The sequence below is a fragment of the Panthera onca genome, chromosome E1 (assembly GCF_046562875.1).
Source record: "Panthera onca isolate mPanOnc1 chromosome E1, mPanOnc1 haplotype 2, whole genome shotgun sequence".
NCBI classification, from domain to species: Eukaryota; Metazoa; Chordata; class Mammalia; order Carnivora; family Felidae; genus Panthera; species Panthera onca.
In genome coordinates, this window is record NC_138352.1 from 25389371 (window position 1) to 25408805 (window position 19435).

A 19435-nucleotide genomic window follows, 5' to 3' on the forward strand; every position below is an offset into this window, starting at 1 on the left:
AAGAGGCGAGCGTGTGGGCGGGGCGTCGGGGTCGAGGCAAATGTCTGGGACGCTATTTAGAAGGAACTGGGCGGGGGACTCGAGTTTTATTGTGGGAGGAAAATCGACGCCTGGAAACAATAAGGAATAAAGCGGGTGAGAGCGTGTGGCTTCTCCCGGTACTAGCTATCCAATAACCTCTATATACGTCTTTCCTCAGTTTTGTAAAGTGAGGATGATGATGGTATCCGAACAGGGTTAAGTGTGCTTAGTAAATAGTAAGTGTAATTCTTCATACTGTTTTAAGTTTAATCTCCGGTGATGTCATTTTGCTCCATGAAGGATCTGAAATTCAGAGACTTTCACATCATCTTTGAAACTGTGACTGTAACAGTGTGATTATAAGAATATCCTATCTGCCTGACCTACATCAGCGTGCTACTGGAACACTCATAGAATAATGTGTATTAGCACATTTCCTTCATCCAGGGGATCCTTTACGTTGAAATCACAATTTTTACATGGCTATTTGCCGGTGCTACTTTAAACTTAATATCCTAGGGGCACCTGGGTTAAGCGTCCGACTTCGGCTCAGGTTATGAACTCTCAGTTCGTGATGCCAGCCCGGAGTCAGGCTCTGTGCTGACAGCCCAGAACCTGGAGCCTTCTTTGGATTCTGTGTCTCCCTCTCTCTCTCTCTTCCTCCCCCACTCACACTCTGTCTCTCTTTCTCAAAGATAAATGAAGATTAAAAAAAAAAAGTTTTTAATCAGAGACAGAATGCGAGTGGGTTAGAGGCAGAGAGAGGGGGAGACACAGAATCCGAAGCAGGCTCCAGTCTGCACGCTATCAGCTCAGATCCCGACGGGGGACTAGAACTCACCAGCCGCAAGATCATGACCCTAGCCGAAGTCAGATGCTTAATGGACTGAGCCACCCAGGGCCCCCCCAAAAAACTTTTTTAATAAAGAAATAAACTTAATATCCTAATAATGAAAAAAAAATAAATTCTTAAAGGAGAGAAACCTTGGCAAAGAATTACGGTCCCGCACTTGGAGGTGAAAAGCGAAGGCCCTGAAGAGGTGGCCTGTGCCTCTAGCCTGCCCATGCCATGTGTTTGGCGCCCCATCCAGTGTGTGGGTTGTGGAGTTTTGTGTTGTTTTTGGTTTGCATTCTACTTGAATTCATTACCACCTGTATAGGAAAGTCTCAGTTCAGTCTCTCTGCTGTGCAGGGAAAAGCCCACTTCTTCCCTACTGTACTTCTCTGCTGTCTGTCTCTCTTACTCTTCACATAAAACACTTCACTTCTGGTCACCAGATGTGTGGGAGTTCCTTCCCCACACCAAGCAGTTCTCAGTGACAGCAGCTGGGTGTCCTACAATTCAATTCAATTCTGACATTTTAAAGAGATAGAGCCAGATCCCACAGGTTACGGGCTCAGTCCCAGAAGACTCTCGTGCGTGCCAGCTCTCCCTCTCTCTTTCTGTCTCTCACATACACTCATTCTTCACATGCCCAGTTTATCACTGCGCTCCTGACCAACTGGCTATAGATTTGAGGTTCCGATGACCCTCCCTCTTGAGTTCAAGTAATTTGCTAGAGGAGTTCACAGAACTCGAGGAAACACTTACATGTGCCAGCTTATTAAAAGATACAGATGAACAACCGGACAAAGAGACACATATGGGCAAGGCCTGGGAGGGTCCATGGAGTTGGGGTGCATCACCCTCCCAGTGCATGGATGTGTGCACCAATCTGGAAGCACTCTGAACCCCATACTGTTGAGATTTTTACGGAGGTTTCATCACCGTAGGCATGATGGATCATTAACTCCTCTCTGGAGCTCTCTCCTCTCTGGAGAGGATGTGGGGTGGGGCTAAAATCCCCAAGCTTTCTGGTGACCGACCAGCCCCCATCGAGGACCCATCCAGGAGCCCACTCTGAGTCGCCTCGTTAAAGAGAAGAGATGTTCCTGGTGTTCGTATCACTTAGGAATTTATAAGCGTTTCAGGAGCTCTGTGCCAGGAACTGGGGGCAGAGACCAATCTATATTTTCTACTATCTCACACCATCCTATGGTCATGCTGAGCCACGGAGTAGGAGGCTTGAGCTCTCCGATGGGCCATCGCTCCGGTAGCGTGCCGCCCTCTTTTACCTGCCTGGTCCCTGACACCATCTTGGAAGGTCTAAGTAGAAACATCCACACACTTGATATTAGTGTCCCTCTTCGAAGAAAAGATGTCTATGCCTAATTCTCTTCCATAAGAGCCCTGAGAAGGAAAAGAACGCATAACGTTCTCCAATGCAATAGGTCAACCCCATTGAGGGTATCTCCTTTTAGATGCTTAACTGAGCTCATTGAACTTCATCAGGCTTCCGTGCAAAAATACCAGAGAATTCCAATGCATTATTCTAACACAATCCCATCATTCATGTGCGATCAGAATGGTAGCCCTGAACTGGTAATGATGAGTGGTATTCAATTTCCAATGATCACTTTCCCATCTCCCACCAGTGAAGTTGGGCTTTCATAAGTTTCAGTGGTTTTCAGTGGGAACACAGATGCCAATCGCTCCCAGCTCCCAGCTCCCCCTCTTTTCTTACTTTGATTATATCCATTCTTTGGCTTCTAGGAAGATAATTCGGACTCCCCACATTGCCAAGGGCCAGTCCAAAACAAACAAACAAACAAACAAAGAAAACAAGTAGCCAAACCCCAACATCCACTTGGTTTTCTGTTTATTGTAAGATGTTCATGCCCCAAGGCTGGTTCAGATAAACATGTTTTGTCCAAGTTCAGGAGCCGCTATTTTCCCTTGCTTCAGGAAATTATCTATAGGCAGGCCTTGGATCTTCCTGATCCATGCAGATTTGCTGGCTTTTTCTGGATCGAGCACTTCAGTGGGCTTCCTGGCCTGATGCTCCTTCCTCTTGGCCTCCCTGTACTCTTTCTCCTCCCTTACAGTCAACAACATGAACTGAGTGTTCGCTCTAAAGGGATCAAGGGTCGTACAGAAGTGAGGTCGTTCTCTCTTGACAGATTTGGTTGTCATGCCCGCTGGTGGGGCCAGCATGCGGTTCGGTTTAATGACCTGCGTGCTGGTTAATGGGCTGAAGGCGCGCACGGTCCCGTCGATGGAGCTGGTCACTTGGTCTTCACCCTTGCAGCTGCCGGTGAGTCGGGGGTGGATTATCACGGGCTGGGGTATGGTGGACTGGACTCGGGGACTGTGCAAAGAGTTCTTCAGGTTGGGCTGCGGTTTCTGGATCTCCAGGGGAATGTTGGTTTGTTTCACATCTATGGGAGGTTCGCTGCGCCTCAACCTATCAACTGCGTGTTGGATTGATTTTCCTTTGAAACTCAAGACCTTCCTTGGGTGTGGAATCGAAGGTCCCTGGGCATCGATGACTTGGGTTTGCGGCCTACGGGGATAGGCAAATGCCCCCGAATTATGGGCCTGCTGCAGGGCATTAACGGTCAGTAGGAACTGGTCAGGTGACATAGGGATTTGCCAGGACTTTTTCTTCGAGCGTTTGATCATGTCTACGGGGCGTCTTTCTTTTTGAATTTTCTCATCATCTGGTTTTTCAAAAAAAGAAAACAAAAGCAAGTCAGAGTGTTCCATGAAAAATAGTAATTCGTTATGCATGGAAGTTAAACCCATCTGAGGTCTTTGTTGTCCAATGGGTATGCCGTCATGCGGGCAAAAATCCTCTATAACGCTAGAAATTATGACATATTCAACACGACAAGTTTTTACGAAATATACTGGTATTTGTGTACAAGTGTGTATTCAGCTCTAGATATGCATATTTTGGAGGGAACATATGTAATCCCAATGTTCCACACATTTTGTGACTTCCCTGTGGGAAGGTGCTTTCTACCTCATTTATGATTCACACAAAATAGGCCTTATAAATTTATAGTAACAAATCTCCATTTTTTTTTAATGTTTATTTATCTTGAGAGAGAGCACAAGCAAGGGAGGGGCAAAGAGACAGGGAGAGAGAGAATCCCAAGCAGGCTCAGCACTGTCAGCACAGAGCCAGACATGGTGTTCAGTCCCATGAACCGTGAGATCATGACCTGAGCTGAAACCAAGAGTTGGTCGCTTAACCGACTGAGCCACCAGGTGCCCCACCGATCTCTATTTTTATTTATTTATTTTTTTAATTTTTTTTTAACGTTTATTTATTTTTGAGACAGAGAGAGACAGAGCATGAACAGGTGAGGGGCAGAGAGAGAGGGAGACACAGAATCTGAAACAGGCTCCAGGCTCTGAGCTGTCAGCACAGAGCCCGACGCGGGGCTCGAACTCACGAACCGTGAGATCATCACCTGAGCCAAAGTCGGACGCTTAACCGACCAAGCCACCCAGGCGCCCCCCGATCTCTATTTTTAAACAAAAACTGCATCACAAAGTTTGACCTCTATCTTATTAATTATTTATCAAATTTGATTCCAAATGATCTTTGGACATTTTCCAAACTCAAAACTGCATCAAAATATACAGCCTAAATATATCACAATGTGACCAAAAAAGGCACTTCCTGAACAAGAGTTCCTAAAATGTTTTTTAACAATAGCAGCAGTTCTAAAAGTCACTTGACAGGGATAAGAGATTCATTCTGACATGCTGCATGACGGTCAAGACTTCCAAGGCGCCTAATACCTAGAAGTAACAAAGATGTCTTCACATGTGAGCAAATCTATTATCTCTCTTTCACTTGGGCTTTTCACTCCCTCTAATACCTCATAGATACACTGAAAGCATTATCCCCATTTTACGAAAGGAATAACTGAGTCATGAAAGTCATTGTCTAGTCTGACCTAACAATTAAAAGTCTGTACGTGGGGTGCCTGGGTAGCTCAGTCAGTTAAGCGTCCAACTTTGGCTCAGGTCATGATCTCGCGGTTCGTGGGTTCGAGCCCCAGGTCGGGCTCTGTGCTGACAGCTCGGAGCCTGGCCTGCTTCATATTCTGTCTCTCCCTCTCTCTCTGCCCCTCCCCCACTTGTGCTGTCTCTCTCTCTCTCCCTCTCTCTCTCTCTCTTTCTGTCAAAAATAAATAAACATCAAAAACAATCTGTACCCCAAACTATACCAATGCATAACTAGAAAATAAAATGCAACAGTGTGCTGAACATATAATTTTCCTTGACAAAATAGGTTTTATCCCAAGATGTTTGTGTATGGACATACTAAGATGGGATGAAGCTTCAAATATCTCCCTGTCCACTTTGTTAAATAAATAACATTTTATTAAATTATTAAATGTTAAATTATTACATTAAATAGTATTTAATAATTATAATATTGAATTGATGATTAAATATTGTTAAATTGATGTTAAAATAGTAAATAGTAAAATATTAAATATTTTTACTAAAGCATATAAAACTAAATAAAATTAAGATGTTAAAATCTTCCCCACTGTCCTTTTTAATCCCAGAATCAACCACTCTGTGTGTGTGTGTATGTGTGTACATGAAAACACACAGTTTTTCTCCTTTAGAAAAAGGAATTGTTTGGGGGCACATGGGTGGCTCAGTTAGTTAAGCATCTGACTTCGTCTCAGGTCACGATCCCACAATTTGTGGGTTTGAGCCCCACATCGGGCTCTGCGCTGACAGCTCAGAGCCTGGAGCCTGCTTCAGATTCTATGTCTCACTCTTTCTGTCCCTCCTCCACTCATACTCTGTCTCTCGCTCTCTCTCTCTCAAAAATAAAAAATAAAAACATTAAAAAAAGGAATTGTGTCAAGAAAGTGGGGGCAGAGAGATCATACCTCAACATAATAAAGGCCAGACATGAAAATCCACAACCAACATTTTATACTCCATGGTGAAAACTGAAAGCTTTTACCCTAAGATCAGGAATAAGACAAGGATGTCCACTCTCACCACATTTATTCAACGTAGTACTGGAAGTCCTAGCCATAGCAATCAGATAAGAAAAAGAAATAAGAAGTGTCCACGTTGGTAAAGAAGTTAAACTGTCACTATTTCCAGATGACATGATACTATACATAGAAAATCCTTAAGACTACCAAAACACTACTGGAAGTAGTGAGTGCATTCCATAAAGTTGCAGGATGCAAAATTAGTAGCAGAAATTTGTAGCATTTATATACACTAATAATGAAGCAGCAGAAAGAAGAATTTTAAAAACACTCCCATTTTCAATTGCACCAAGAATAATAAAATACCTAGAAATAAATTTAATCAAAGAGATGAGACTTAAACTCTGAACTATAAGACATTGATGAAAGAAATTAAAGATGACAGAAAACAGGTATTCCGTGCTTACGGACTGGAAAAATTAATATTGTTAAAATATCCATATTTCCCAAAGCCATCTACAGATTCAGTGTAATCCCTGAACAATATACCAACAGCATTTTTCACAAAACTAGAAGAAAAAACACTGAAATACGTATGCAGCCACAAAAGACCTCAAATAGCCAAAGCCATCTTAAGAAAGAAAAACAAAGCTGGAGGTATCAGAATTCAGATTTTGATATACACTAGAAGGCTGTAGTAATCAAAACAGTATGGTGCTGGCATTCAAAAAAAAGAAAGAGAGACATAGACCAATGGAACAGAACACAGAGCCCAGAAATAAACCCGTAATTATATGGTCAATCTATGACACAGAAAGCAAGAATGCACAATGGGGAAAAACAGTCTCTTCAATGAATGGTGCTGGGAAAACTGGACAGCTACAAGTGAAAGAATGAAACTGGACCACCCTTTAACACTACACACAAAAATAAACCCAAAATGGATTAAAGACCTAAATGTGAGACCCGAAGCCATAAAAATCCTAGAACACAGGCAGTAATCTGTCTGACATCAGTCGTAGCAAGATTTTTCTAGATACATCTCCTAGGTCTCCTAAGGCAAGGGGAACAAAAGCAAAAAAAAAAAAAAAAAAAAAAAAAGCAGGGGGTGGGAACATCAGCACTACATCAAAATAAAAGGCTTTTGCACACAGCAAAGGAAACCACCAAGAAAACAAAAAGGTAACCTACTGAATGGTGGGAGATATTTGCAAATGATCTATCCGACCAGGGGTTAATATCCAAAATACGTAAAGAACTTACACAACTCATCACCAAAAAAACAACCCAATTTAAAAAATGGGTAGAGGACCTGAACAGACATTTTGCCAAAGAAGACACACGGATGGTCAACAGATGCATGAAAAGATGCTCAACATCTCTAATAATTTGCAGAGAAATGCAAATCAAAACCACAATGAGATACCATTTTGCACCTGTCAGAATGACTAAAATAAAAAATACAAGATAAAAGCATTGGCAAGAATGTGGAGAGAAAGGAACTCTCGTGCACTGTTCATAGGAATGCAAATCAGTGGAGCCATGGTGGAAAACAGTATGGAGTATTTCCACTATCGGATATTTACCCAAAGAAAACAAAAACACTAATTCAATATATGCATCCTTATGTTTATTATAGTATTATTTACAATAGCCAAGATATGGAAGCGATGTAGATGTCCAACAATAGACGAATGGATTATGAAGATGTTTAAGCAGCCATAAAAAGAATGAGATCGTGCCATTTGAGACAACACAGAAAGTACCTGGAGGGTATGATGCTAAGTGCAACAAGTCAAACCAAGAAAGACAAATACCACCAGATTTCACTCAAAAGTGGAATCTTAAACAACAACAACAACAACAACAATAAATGAATAAAAGTAGAATCAGACCTATAAATACAGAGATGGTTGCCAGAGGGAAGGGGGTGGGGGAAGAATGAGCAAAATGGGTGAAGGGGAGTGGGAGATACAGGCTTCCAGTTACTAAATGAGTAAGTCATGGGAATAAAAGGCACAGCATAAGGAATACAGTCAATGATATTGTAATAGCAATGTAATGGGGACATAGCATAATGTGTTAACTTGTCAAAACAGTATGTCATTTACCTGAAACTAATGTAACATTGTGTGTCAACAAACTCACATTTTTTTTTAATCTTTATTTTTGAGAGAGAGACAGAGTGCGAGCAGGGGAGGAACGGGGTCGGGGGCGGGGAGGGGGGACACAGAATCCAAAGCGGGCTCCAGGCTCCAAGCCGTCAGCACAGAGCCCAATGTGGGGCTTGAACCCACAGACCGTGAGATCATGACCTGAGCCAAAGTCGGACGCTCAACCAACTGAGCCACCCAGGCACCCCCCAAATTTTTTAAAAAAGGAATTGTGATAACTCATTGTTCACTAGGGTGTCTTTCTTCATATAATAATATATCATGGATCTCTTTCCAAGTCAATACATGTAGGTCCTCATGATACAATTTGTAGCTGTTAGCGAGTATTCCATAGTGTGAATTTTTCCATATCTACTTCATCACTGCCCGCTGGTGGACATTTAGCTTGTTAGCGACCCACCTCAAAGAAATGCAGAAACTATTTTTACTTACCATATAAGCAAGTACAAAATGATGGCTAACACCCAGTTTGGACGTGCCTGGGTGTGGTGGGAGCTCTCATGCACTGTTGGTGGGACTGTAAATTGGTATATCATTTTTAAGGATAACTATGGCAATATCTTTCTAATTTTTTTCCAAATCCAATCAGCTATGTTAGCGTTCCCCTCTTTTGGTATTATTTTTTTTTATTTTAATTCCAGTATAGTTAACATGGAGTGTTATGTTAGTTTCAACTGTACAATAAATGATTCAACAATTCTGTACATTATTCAGTGCTCATCAAGATAAGTGTACTCTTAATTCCCTTTACCTATTTCACCCATCCCCCCAGTCACCTCCCCTCTGGCAACCATCTGTTTGTTCTCCATAGTTAAGGGTCTGTTGTTTGGTATCTTTTTTTCTTTGTTCCTTTGATTTCTTATATTCCACATATGAGTGAAATCATACAGTATTTGTCTTTCTCTAACTTATTTCGCTTACCATTATACCCTCTAGATCTATCCGTGTTGTTGCAAATGGCAAGATTTCATTCTTTTTATGGCTGAGTAATATTTCAGTGTGTGTATGTGTGTGTGTATGCACAAATATATATAATGTATATATGTGGGGTATATACATGTATATATTTGTATATAGTATATGTATATATGCAAGTAAATACACACACACACACACACACAACCCACATCTTCTTTATCCATTCTTCTACTGATGGACACTTGGGTTGCTTCCATAATTTGGCTATCGTAAATAATGCTGCAATAAACATAGGGGTGAGATATCAATATCTTTCCAATTTTTTTATGTTTATTTATTTTTAAGAGAGAGAGTGTGTGAGAGCAGGGGAGGGGCAGAGAGAGGGAGACAGAGGATCTGAAGCAGGCTCTGTGCTGACAGCAGAGAGCCCCATATGGGGCTTGAACTCACGAACTGTGAGATCATGACCTGAGCCGAAGTGCGACGCTTAACCTACTGAGCCACCCAGGTGCCCCGATACCTTTCTAACTGTTAAGGGCCGTTATCCTCATCCCTATCTTGGCAACGCCACTGCTAAGACTTTACCCTTGCAGGTATACCTGTACAGGTACATAAACGTACGTATATTCAAGGATATAGTAGAGCCCTTGTTAGTAGAGCCCTCCTGAAACTTCACCTTGAAGCTAGTCTCTGCAGGGAGTTCGACTCAAGTGCTATCCTATTAACCAAAAATATTTGAAAGGCATTTTAAATCTTTACCACAGTCTCTCCAAAACAACAAAGGGACATTCTATTCCTGATGACGCAATAGTCCCAGAAGTGAGAAGTCTCAGTGGCAGGGAGGAGGCAGGCTGTGAGACCAAAACTGAAAAGGCAGCTCTTACAGAAGTTCTCAGGCTGTGCGTAAGGGAACAATGAAGGAAAAACCAATCACCCTTAAGAAAAGCCAGACATTTTATCCATTCTGAATTCTCAAAGATAACCAAGGTCATGGGCTTGCTGAAAAACTAGATGGGGAAAAGTGAGCGAGCAAGAGAGAGAGAGAGGATCTTGCCCCTGATCCAGAATAAAGTATCACTGTTTGTCGTATCCCCTGCAAGGATTTTTGCTTCCAAACTCTCTTGCCCACCATCTATGCCCCCTTGTTTCCTTACAAACAGGACTCGCCCTCTTCTTGCCGTATCTTCGGGGTGATTTTGACTTTCCTTGAGTTTGAGGTGCCTCTGTTAACACTCCTACTGAAGATTGAGGAGGAAGTCACAGTAATTATATAATTCGATTAGGTCAACATAAGGGGGGGGGGGGGCGGGGCGCATAGCTGGTCATCGAATGATTTTCACCCAGACTATCACCTTGTTTGTTGTTGTGTCACACTAGGTAAGTCATCCGGAGACTGAGATCTACATCCCCTCCTGCCCTTCCTCTCACCCACTTTTCCTACTGATTGCCAAGCTTTAAGCACCACCTAAACCTCTTGGTCTCCTCAAGAGAGAGCTGATCATTTGTAGTGTTTGCCTGGACGTGATCTCTTGATGTTCTCTTTAGATCTGGGGATCCAGTTATCCATGCCAAAATCAGGGACAGGTAAAAGGAAGGAGTCTGGCTACTGTACCCCACTCCTAATTTATTCTCTGTGCGTCTTATAAATAGCATTCCCAACAGCACTCACGCACACACACACACACACACACACACACACACACACGTATCTGCTTTATAACTAATATTTTCTGGGTACGCATGTTATCAATCAGGCTCTCGAGATAATACATTCTGCATAGCTCATTTTTCTGTGGTACAATAATATCTTGCCTCTGTTTTAAGGAAATAATTATGTAATGTATGTTTGGATGGGCGCAGATGTTGGTTGCTTTTTGTATTCATGGCAAGTATAGAGTAGATATTAGTTATCTACTGTATAAAGATTCTAATACGTTTGTAAACCTAGGCCTTGAAAATCGGGAGATTCTCTTGAGTTGGCTAACCAGTTGGTGAATCAAAAAGAATGGGCTCCCACCTTCCTTAAAGGTGAAGATTTACATTTTCAAGAAATCATTGGTGGGCGCCTGGGTGGCTCAGTGGCTTAAGCATCCGACTCCTCTTTTCAGCTCAAGTCATGATCTCACGGTTCCTTAGTTTGAGCCCTGCATGGGGCTCTGTGCTGACAGTGTGGAGCCTGCTTGGGATCCTGTCTTTCCCTCTCTCTCTCTCTGCTTCTCCTCCATTCTCGCTCTCTCTCTCTCTCTCTCTCAAAATAAATAAATGAACTTAAATAAAATAAATCATTGCGGCGCCTGGGTGGCTCAGTCAGTTAAGCATCCAACTTGGGCTCAGGTCATGATCTCGCGGTTCGTGGGTTCGAGCCCCACGTCCCACGTCGGGCTCTGTGCTGACAGCTCGGAGCCTGGAGCCTGCTTCGGATTCTGTGTCTCCCTCCCTCCCTGCCCCTCCCCAACTTGTATGCTCGTTCTTTCCCTACAAAGAAACTCATCCTGCCACCCTCTCATCCACTCCATCGGGTACACTGAGGTGGCCTGGGATTCAGTTCTCTTACCTGTAAGTAACCTGGTTGTCCTCCGGAAAACTCGGGACCTGCCTGGTTTACTTAACAGGGACTCCTGGGTCACGGTTTGTTGACTGGATAACGAGTCCTTCAGGCTGGAAACCTGAGTGCTAGACCTGGAGAGAACTTCCACAAGGCCGTTTTCTTCCCTGTCCTCTTCTTTCTCCTTCTTCTTTTGTTTGGCCTTGTCCAGGGAGTACTGCCACTTAACATTCTCAAACTGGAACATGAGAATATTGCTCTCTGTGTTGATCACCATCCTGGAACAAAAGCAACAAGATCGCCCACAAAAGGAGCATGAAGGCCGCCACTGCCCGGGCCTCCAAATAAGGCACGTCAATCACGGCCGTGTCCAATGCCGAGGCCAAGGGAACGGCGCCCGGGGGGAGAGACTGTACAAGCAGGATGGTGTCGGCTACTGAAGGATCTGGAGTGATGAAAGGTAGCCGGCGGGGCGGTGAGGGTCGTTTCCTTTAAAATTAAGTGTCAGCGCGGCCATGTGTTCTGATTACTTTACTTTCCAAGTTACAATATTTTTTTAAGTTTATTTATTTTGAAAGAGGGAGAGAGAGAGAGAGAGGGAACCAGTGGGAGAGGGGCAGAGAGAGAGGGAGGGACAGAGGACCCAAGGCAGGCTCTGTGCTGCCAGCAGAGAGCCCGATGTGGGGCTCGAACTCGCAAATCGCTAGATCATGACCTGAGACGAATTCTGGCGTTTAACCGACTGAGCCACCCAGGCGGCCCCCAAGTTAAAATATTTTTAAGTGAATTTCCATTCACGGAGTGAGTACCAAGTTCCTAGGGTGCCCAACGCAGAAAACTTAGCTACTCTGCACCCCACCGTCTTGAAGTTCACCCTTTTTCTCAAGCACAGTATCCAAATACCATGTTTCTATTGCTGTGATGGGGATGAGGAAAACTGTAACAGAGGACTTTGCTCCCCCTGTCCCTCCACCACCCCCAAAGTCTCTGAGCATGCCCTAAATTTAAACAGAACAGCTGTGGGGCACCCGGGTAGCTCAGTCGGTTAAGCGTCCGACTTCAGCTCTGGTCACGATCCCGTGGTTCATGGGATCAAGCCCCGTGTCGGGCTGACAGCACGGAGCCTACTCAGGATTCTGTCTCTGCCCCTTCCCCACTCTCTCGCTCTCCAAGTAAATAAATAGATGTAAAAAAAAATTAAAAATAATAATAAATAAATAAAACATCAGGTTTTTGTTCTTTACCAAAAAAAAAAAAAAAAAAAAAAAAGGAAGGCAATATGGTTCAGGGAGATTAACTGATGTCTCAAGTGATCTGTGTAAAAGACAATTCTATTTGGGTATTTTCACATAATATCACCCCGAACCTAGCATATAGCAAGTGTAATACTATATATAATTAGTCATTGTTCTGGTTTCTGTAAACCCACCGGCTCGGTTCTTCCCCAATGGACACTGGACCGGCCGCTATAGCCATCCCCCACCCTCCCAGAAGTCTCCTTGCGTTAGAAGTGGGCATCAGAAGGGGCACCTGGGTGGCTCAGCCGGTTAAGCTCCCGACTTCGGTTCAGGTCGTGATCTCACAGCTCCTGAGTTCGAGCCCCTAGTCAGGCTCTGTGCTGACAGCTCGGAGCCTGGAGCCTGCTTCGGATTCTGTGTCTCCCTCTCTCTCTGCGCCTTCCCTGCTTACGCTCTGTCTCTCTCTCTCTCTCTCTCTCTCTCTCTCTCAAAAATAAACATTAAAAAAAAAAAAAAAAGAAGTGGGCATCAGAGACAGATGGTCAGAGAAGGCAGGGCCAGGGAGCCAAGCAGGGTGTACACATTCACGGCAGTGCCTTAACTGTACTCACGGCCTGACTTGCCCAGACATCCGGAACAAATTAAAAGCAATGTGAACCCCGACTGCTAAGCTTTGTGCAAAGTCCGATTAGTCCCCCTCAAGACCATTACCTTTCTACCGCCAAAATATTACCCAAAATATTACCCCTGTATAGCCAAAATATTACCCTTCTACCGCCAAAATATTACCCTTCTACCGCCAAAATTGGAGGAGAGCCCTGCCCACCCTCTCCTCCTGCCAGCAAAGCCAAGGCTGGTGTCCCAGGGGAGCAGAAAATCATCCAAACAGAATTGCTCACGGCTCTGACCTCCACACCTACCACCCACCTGTTGCCCTGAATAAAGAAGGACAGCACGGGGTCACCTCTGCCATTGACTTTCATCACCTTCAGACAGTTCCCGTTTAGGAAATTGTAAATGCGGATCTTGCCGTCGGCACAGGCGCTGATGACCCGGAGGAAGAGAAGAGCCACATGAAGCACCTCCCTGGAAGAGAACAGAGCGGCAGGCTGTACCCATGTGTTGCTGGAAGGCTTGGGTGTGTTGGTAGCGTGGGGTATTTTGTGTATGGTGGGGAGGCAGCGGTCACGACCGCCATTCACCTTCAAGACGTGGCTGTCCTCTCTCCTCCCATCCCGTGGTTATTTTTCCTGCAGTCCTGTCACAGTGCCACAAGGTGGCGAAACACAGAGGCTTCTGTCACGGGTTTTGTGCTTTTGCATTTTTGTTTTGTTTTGTTTTTTATTTGTTTGGGTTTTTTTGGCCGGGGGGGGGGGGGGGGGCGGGTTCTGATCCAGAGGTGATCACGCTTTTCTCTTACAATTTGGTTCCTAGCTAATGACTTCTGAAAAAGTCATGCTGAGAACTTACTGTTTTGATGCCTTTTCAGATAGTATCACTAGATATTTTTCAGTGATCTCTACACCCAACACGGGGCTCGAACCGACAACCCCGAGATCGGGAGTCACGCTCCACCAATGGAGCCAGCCAGGCGTCCCTAGCATCAGTGAAGAAAGAAATCCACACATGGGGAAATGATCATCTTTATAGGAAGCAAAAACCCAGTGTTTAAGCAGTTCCTTTGGGATCTTAAATGAGCGGCTTTCATTCTTCCAGTGAAACGTCCCGAAGGAAAGTTTTACCCAGGGACGAAATGTGTGAGCTCCCTTTGGTGGTGACCAGCAGAAGAGAGAGGGCCAGGTGATGTAGATGCTTCCCACAAAACCTTCCCACAACGGCTGCAGCCAAGCGGGCCTCCAGACGTGTGGAGTATTCAGCTACAAAATGTAATTACCCCATTCCTGTTAACGATACTAAAAAGTTGAATTCGGGAGCGCCTGGGTGGCTCAATCGGTTAAGCATCCGACTTTGGTTCAGGTCCTGATCTCGTGGTTCGCGGGTCCAAGCCCCGCACCCGGCTCCGTGCCAACAACTCGAAGCCTGCTTGGGATTATTCCTCTCCCCCTCTCTTTACCCCTCCCCTGCTCAAGCTCGTGCGCTCTCGCTCAAAATAAATAAACTTAAAATTTTTCTTTAAGTTGAATCTGATGCCACCAATTTGTTAGATCTTATGTGTCAAACAAGCCCTTGGATCCCTGCCATCTGTATCCATCCAGGTCCGTCTGTGGCCTTGCTCATGTGCTACCTTCTCCACAAAACCACCCTCTATCTCCATCGTCTCCCCTCCCCTCGCACACACATACACAAACTTCAGGTACACTGTTAAATTCTCACAACCTGTCTCTTACTCATCTCTGCATGCCCAGCACCTAACACAAGGCCCAGCTCGTAGAAGGTCCTCAATAAATATCTGATGAAAAGGTGAGTGTCAGCTCAGGTTTTGGAGTATGATTATTGATATAATGTGTTAACAGAATGACATTCACCCCATACCATTCGGCCTTAGCCCTGGTCAGATTAAGACATTTCAAGGCCCCAACCACTAGCAAAACAGAAACAACAAAGACCTTGAAAGCTACAGCATGCTTAGCACGTTCAAAGGACAGCAAAGAGGTCAATGTGGCTCCTGTGATGGATAGATCAGTCGATCAACTGGTCGCCCCATCTAAAAGTGAAAATAAGAGGCATTTGGGTGGCTTAGTCGGTTAAGCTTCTGACTTGGGCTCAGGTCATGATCTCACGGTCCGTGGGTTCGAGCCCCGCGTCGGGCTCTGTGCTGACAGCTCAGAGCCTGGAGCCTGCTTCGGATTCTGTGTCTCCCTCTCTCTCCCTGCCCCTCCCCTTCTTATGCTCGCGCGCTCTCTCTCAAACTAAATAAATAAACATTTAATAAATAAATAAAATAAAAACATATAATTACAACTTTCAGGCGACATCCTAAAGCCTGACTCTTCCCTTTCGTAAGTTTTGATAATCCAGACAACATGCTAAGAGGCTTATTGATAACCCCAGATAAATCACTGAACAGAAGCCCTTCGCAGCACCCACTCACCAATAACGCGGTCACACACCACAAAGAGTAAACACACACATGTAACTCAAATCCCCTTCCACCTCCCACAAGGCCAGCGTGCCGGCTCAAGAGGTCCCTACGAAGACACGAGGAAATCTAGGGCCATATTTTACTAAATAACTCTCGGTGATAGGTCCCCTAGAAGATCCATTCACTCTTTTAGTCAACTAGGGTAGCATCTTGTTTCCCTAGAGTTTTTGATAACGCACGCAGGGGAAGAAGCATTGTTCACGCGGTACAAGAGTGACGTCACACAGCCTACAAAAACCCGTGGCCGTGGCAGAACCATTAACTGACCACAAGATCCTCTGCAAACAAGCTCAAATGTGACCTCAGACTACTTCTCCACTGGCTCCAAGCAGCCACCACCACTAAACTGGGATTGGAATTGTAAAATGAGACGTTTGCCGTCCTGGAATAGAATGTAGCCGGCAGACTTGTAAGAAAGCTCCTTCTTTAACCCCTTGGTTATTTTTAAATCTTTGGCACTTGGATGATTTTAAGTAGAGGCCTGGGGTAAAGACCAACTCCAAGAATTTTCAGTTTACTGGCATTGGCATTATTTGGGATGGCTCTGCCAATATTCATAAACAGATGGAAGCGTGTGGCCATACCACCCGGAACGCGCCTAATGTCGTCTGATAACGGATATAAATGTGTCACATGTGTCATGAGCCTGACCCACATCTAGTACCGTTGTTACAAAATCTAGGCTGTGAGGGAAAAGGAGAGAGTCCCACATCCATCAACCAGGGCTTTCCTGGCACCTACTTCGGATGCTTGAAGGCCATGAGGCACCGCTCGTACTTTGCCACCATGCTCCAGGCCATGACCAGGCCATCTGCACCTCCTGAGACGAGATGCCACGGGTCAAAGCACAGACACTTCACGGCTCCCTCGTGGCCAATGAGAGTCTGCAAGAGAAGATGCCTCTGTTTTCAGCCCATCTGCAACTCGGACTGTGAGTCCTCCAAGGCCCAAAGCTGGGGGCTTCTCTGGATGAATCCCAACACGCTCCGCCATTCTTTGCTTTTGTTCTGAAAAAGCCAGTGGTGTCCATGCCTCCCTCTCTCCAGAGCTCTCTCCCCAGTGAAGGAATGGTTAAGGAGAGCCTTGCTCCTGAGGGCTCTGTGGCTGGGGCAGGCCTCATCTTCCTGGAGTCCGGGAGAGGGCCAGAATTCACCATTGTCTTCTGCCACAAGGTGAAGGGTCAGGTGTGTTCCAACCCCAGGTCCCTGCCAGGACCGCAGGACACTTGGGGCCTCCCCGTGCCTGCAACTGCTGGTTAGACCATGGTGACAACAATACTGATGGGAAGAAAATGCACCAGCCGGCCCAGCAGCTTCTCGCTGTGCTCCTGTGTTCCCGGCACAAATGTATCTCACCACCGCCCGCTAGAGCCAGGAGGTTTCGACTCTAGCAACACTTTGGGTGTGTGTGAGCATTCAGTCGCTTTCAAGAGCAGCCACTGTTCTCTTTTCACCAGAGAGTAAGGAGAAAAACTACTGTGACTCTGTTCATTTCCTTACCCCATGCAAGAGTCAGGGTAGAATGTTCTGGAAAAGGAAAAGCCACTGTTAAAAGACCCTGAGCCCGTATATCATACGGAGTCAGAACGTAGCCTGCTACCACCACTTGCGTGACAACGTAAGTCACATGATCCCTGACCCTCCACAGTCTCAGAATGGCCCTCTTTTGGGGGGGGGGGGGTAGTGGGAGGGGAGTTTCCCCTAAAATTCTTCAGGACCACCCTTTGGGTGACTCTAACACGGTACCTTTAGGATGGTCTGAAGAGCTCTATGGGGGAGACCGTGAGTCTCCTCCCGTCCATGACCATCGGTCCCCCCTCCCCCCTCCCCGCCCCCGCCAGCCCACTGCTCTCTCACCTTTACCAGCTGGGCCGTGACAGTGTGCCACACTTTGATTATCCCCCGCTCACAGCTGCTCACGATGTAGCTGTCATTGATCCTGGCGGCCCAGATGGGGTCTTTGTGTTTAAGCGTCTTCAGGCACTTCCCTGTCTCGACATCCCACTCTGAAAGGGGTGGGGAGGGGCACGAAGGCAGGTTATGGTGGAGTTCTACAGCCCGGCACAGAAGCCACGCCCATCAAGGGAGACCCTAGAAGGCCTCCGCCTGGCCCAGCACCCCTACAGGCTCACCAACAGCTCCATGAGCCTGCAGCACAGAACTCCCTGACCGTGGGTCCCTGAGAGAGCCAGCAACGCAGAGACCTTGGCTCTAACCCTACAACTCAGCCTTGGGGTCCAAGCGCTAGACAGCTCATCTCTAATAAGCCTCCTTCTTTTTTTTATTTATTTATTTGTTGGTTTTAATATGAAATTTATTGTCACATTGGTTTCCATACCACCCCCCGTGCCCATCCCGACAGGTGCCCTCCTCAGTGCCCATCGCCCCCCCCCCCCACTCCCGATCAACCCTCCGTTTATTCTCAGTTTTTAAGAGTCTCTCATGGTTTGCCTCCTTCCCCCTCTGTTAACTTTTTGTTCCCCTTCCCCTCCCCCATGGGCTTCGGTTAAGTTTCTCAGGATCCACATAAGCGTGAAAACATATGGTATCTGTCTTTCTCTGTATGACTTATTTCACTAATAAGCCTCCTTCTTGAGCCTGAAAAATACTTGCTATTGAGTGGATTTCAGGAAAATCACGGCACGTGTTTCATGGCATTATTCCTTCCAGATACTATTCTCCTGACTCATCCCTTCTATGTCCAAAGGAAAAGCAAGTTGTCTACCCTTATTTACATTTAACCATATTTCTGGGGGTGCCTGGGGGGCTCCGTCGCTTAGGCACCTGACTTCGGCTGAGGTCACGATCTCACAGCTCGTGAGTTCGAGCCCCGCGTCGGGCTCTGCGCTGACATCTCAGAGCCTGGAGCCTGCTTCAGATTCTGTCTGTCTGTCTGTCTGTCTCTCTCTCTCTGCCCCTCCCCCACCCCTCAAAAATAAATCAACATTGAAAGCATTTTAATGTTTGTTTATTCCTTTTAAAAAACCGATTTCTGAATCTGACTTCTGGATTTTACTACTTGAGAGACGGCCACAGCTGGGGGCAGGCTCCATGTTTCTACCACCCACCATCCTGCGAGTGTTGGGAAGGTATGAAAATAGATGAGCAGGTGGGAGAATAGACCTTAAAGGAAGAAACTGAAAGCAGGCACCACAGATTCGGGAATGAGACCATTAAAGTTGGCCCCATCAGCCCCAAAGTACCTCTCAGGCAACAGAGTGTACAACCTAAGACCAAGTCATGACCGCAACCTAAGACCAAGTAATGACCGTAGCCGATACCTCCATAGAGCACTAACAACGAGCCAGGCCCCATTGGAAGTGCTTGGTGTATATTAACTCGTCTTCGCGAGACAGCTACTGTCTTTATTCCCCGCTACACAGATGAGGAAACTGAGGCATAGAGGGGTTCAGTAACCTGCTCAAGATCACGCAGATGGCAAGCAGATAGAGCTGGGATTCGGACCCTTAGAGTCTGGCCCCAGAACCCATGCTCGTAACCATACGCTAGATCAACCCTAACTTCTGTAAGTACGCTTTTCTTCACTCGTTTTTTCCATATACGTTGGCCTCTTATCCAATTAGAAAGCACAAAGTTGATGGGCTCCCGGCTGGCTCAGTCAATACAGGGTGTGA

At 45.6% G+C, this 19435-nt stretch overlaps 1 protein-coding gene across 3 annotated transcripts in view; it reads right to left on the reverse strand.

Moving 5' to 3' along the window:
- Positions 1-2703: 2703 nt before the first annotated feature.
- Positions 2704-19435, reverse strand: part of FBXW10B (F-box and WD repeat domain containing 10B) — a 33116-nt gene continuing 16384 nt past the window's right edge. For 2 of the 3 annotated variants that reach the window (XM_078437722.2, XM_078437719.2), the window contains 5 exons: positions 17658-17806; positions 16543-16685; positions 13626-13784; positions 11470-11738; positions 2704-3561 (listed from right to left, as the gene is read on the reverse strand). In XM_078437722.2, coding sequence (XP_078293848.2) covers positions 2753-3561; positions 11470-11738; positions 13626-13784; positions 16543-16685; positions 17658-17806 — 1529 coding nt within the window. In that variant the 3' untranslated portion in view covers positions 2704-2752. The remainder of the gene's footprint in view (positions 3562-11469; positions 11739-13625; positions 13785-16542; positions 16686-17657; positions 17807-19435) is intronic. The other variant, XM_078437721.2, reaches the window with a different exon arrangement.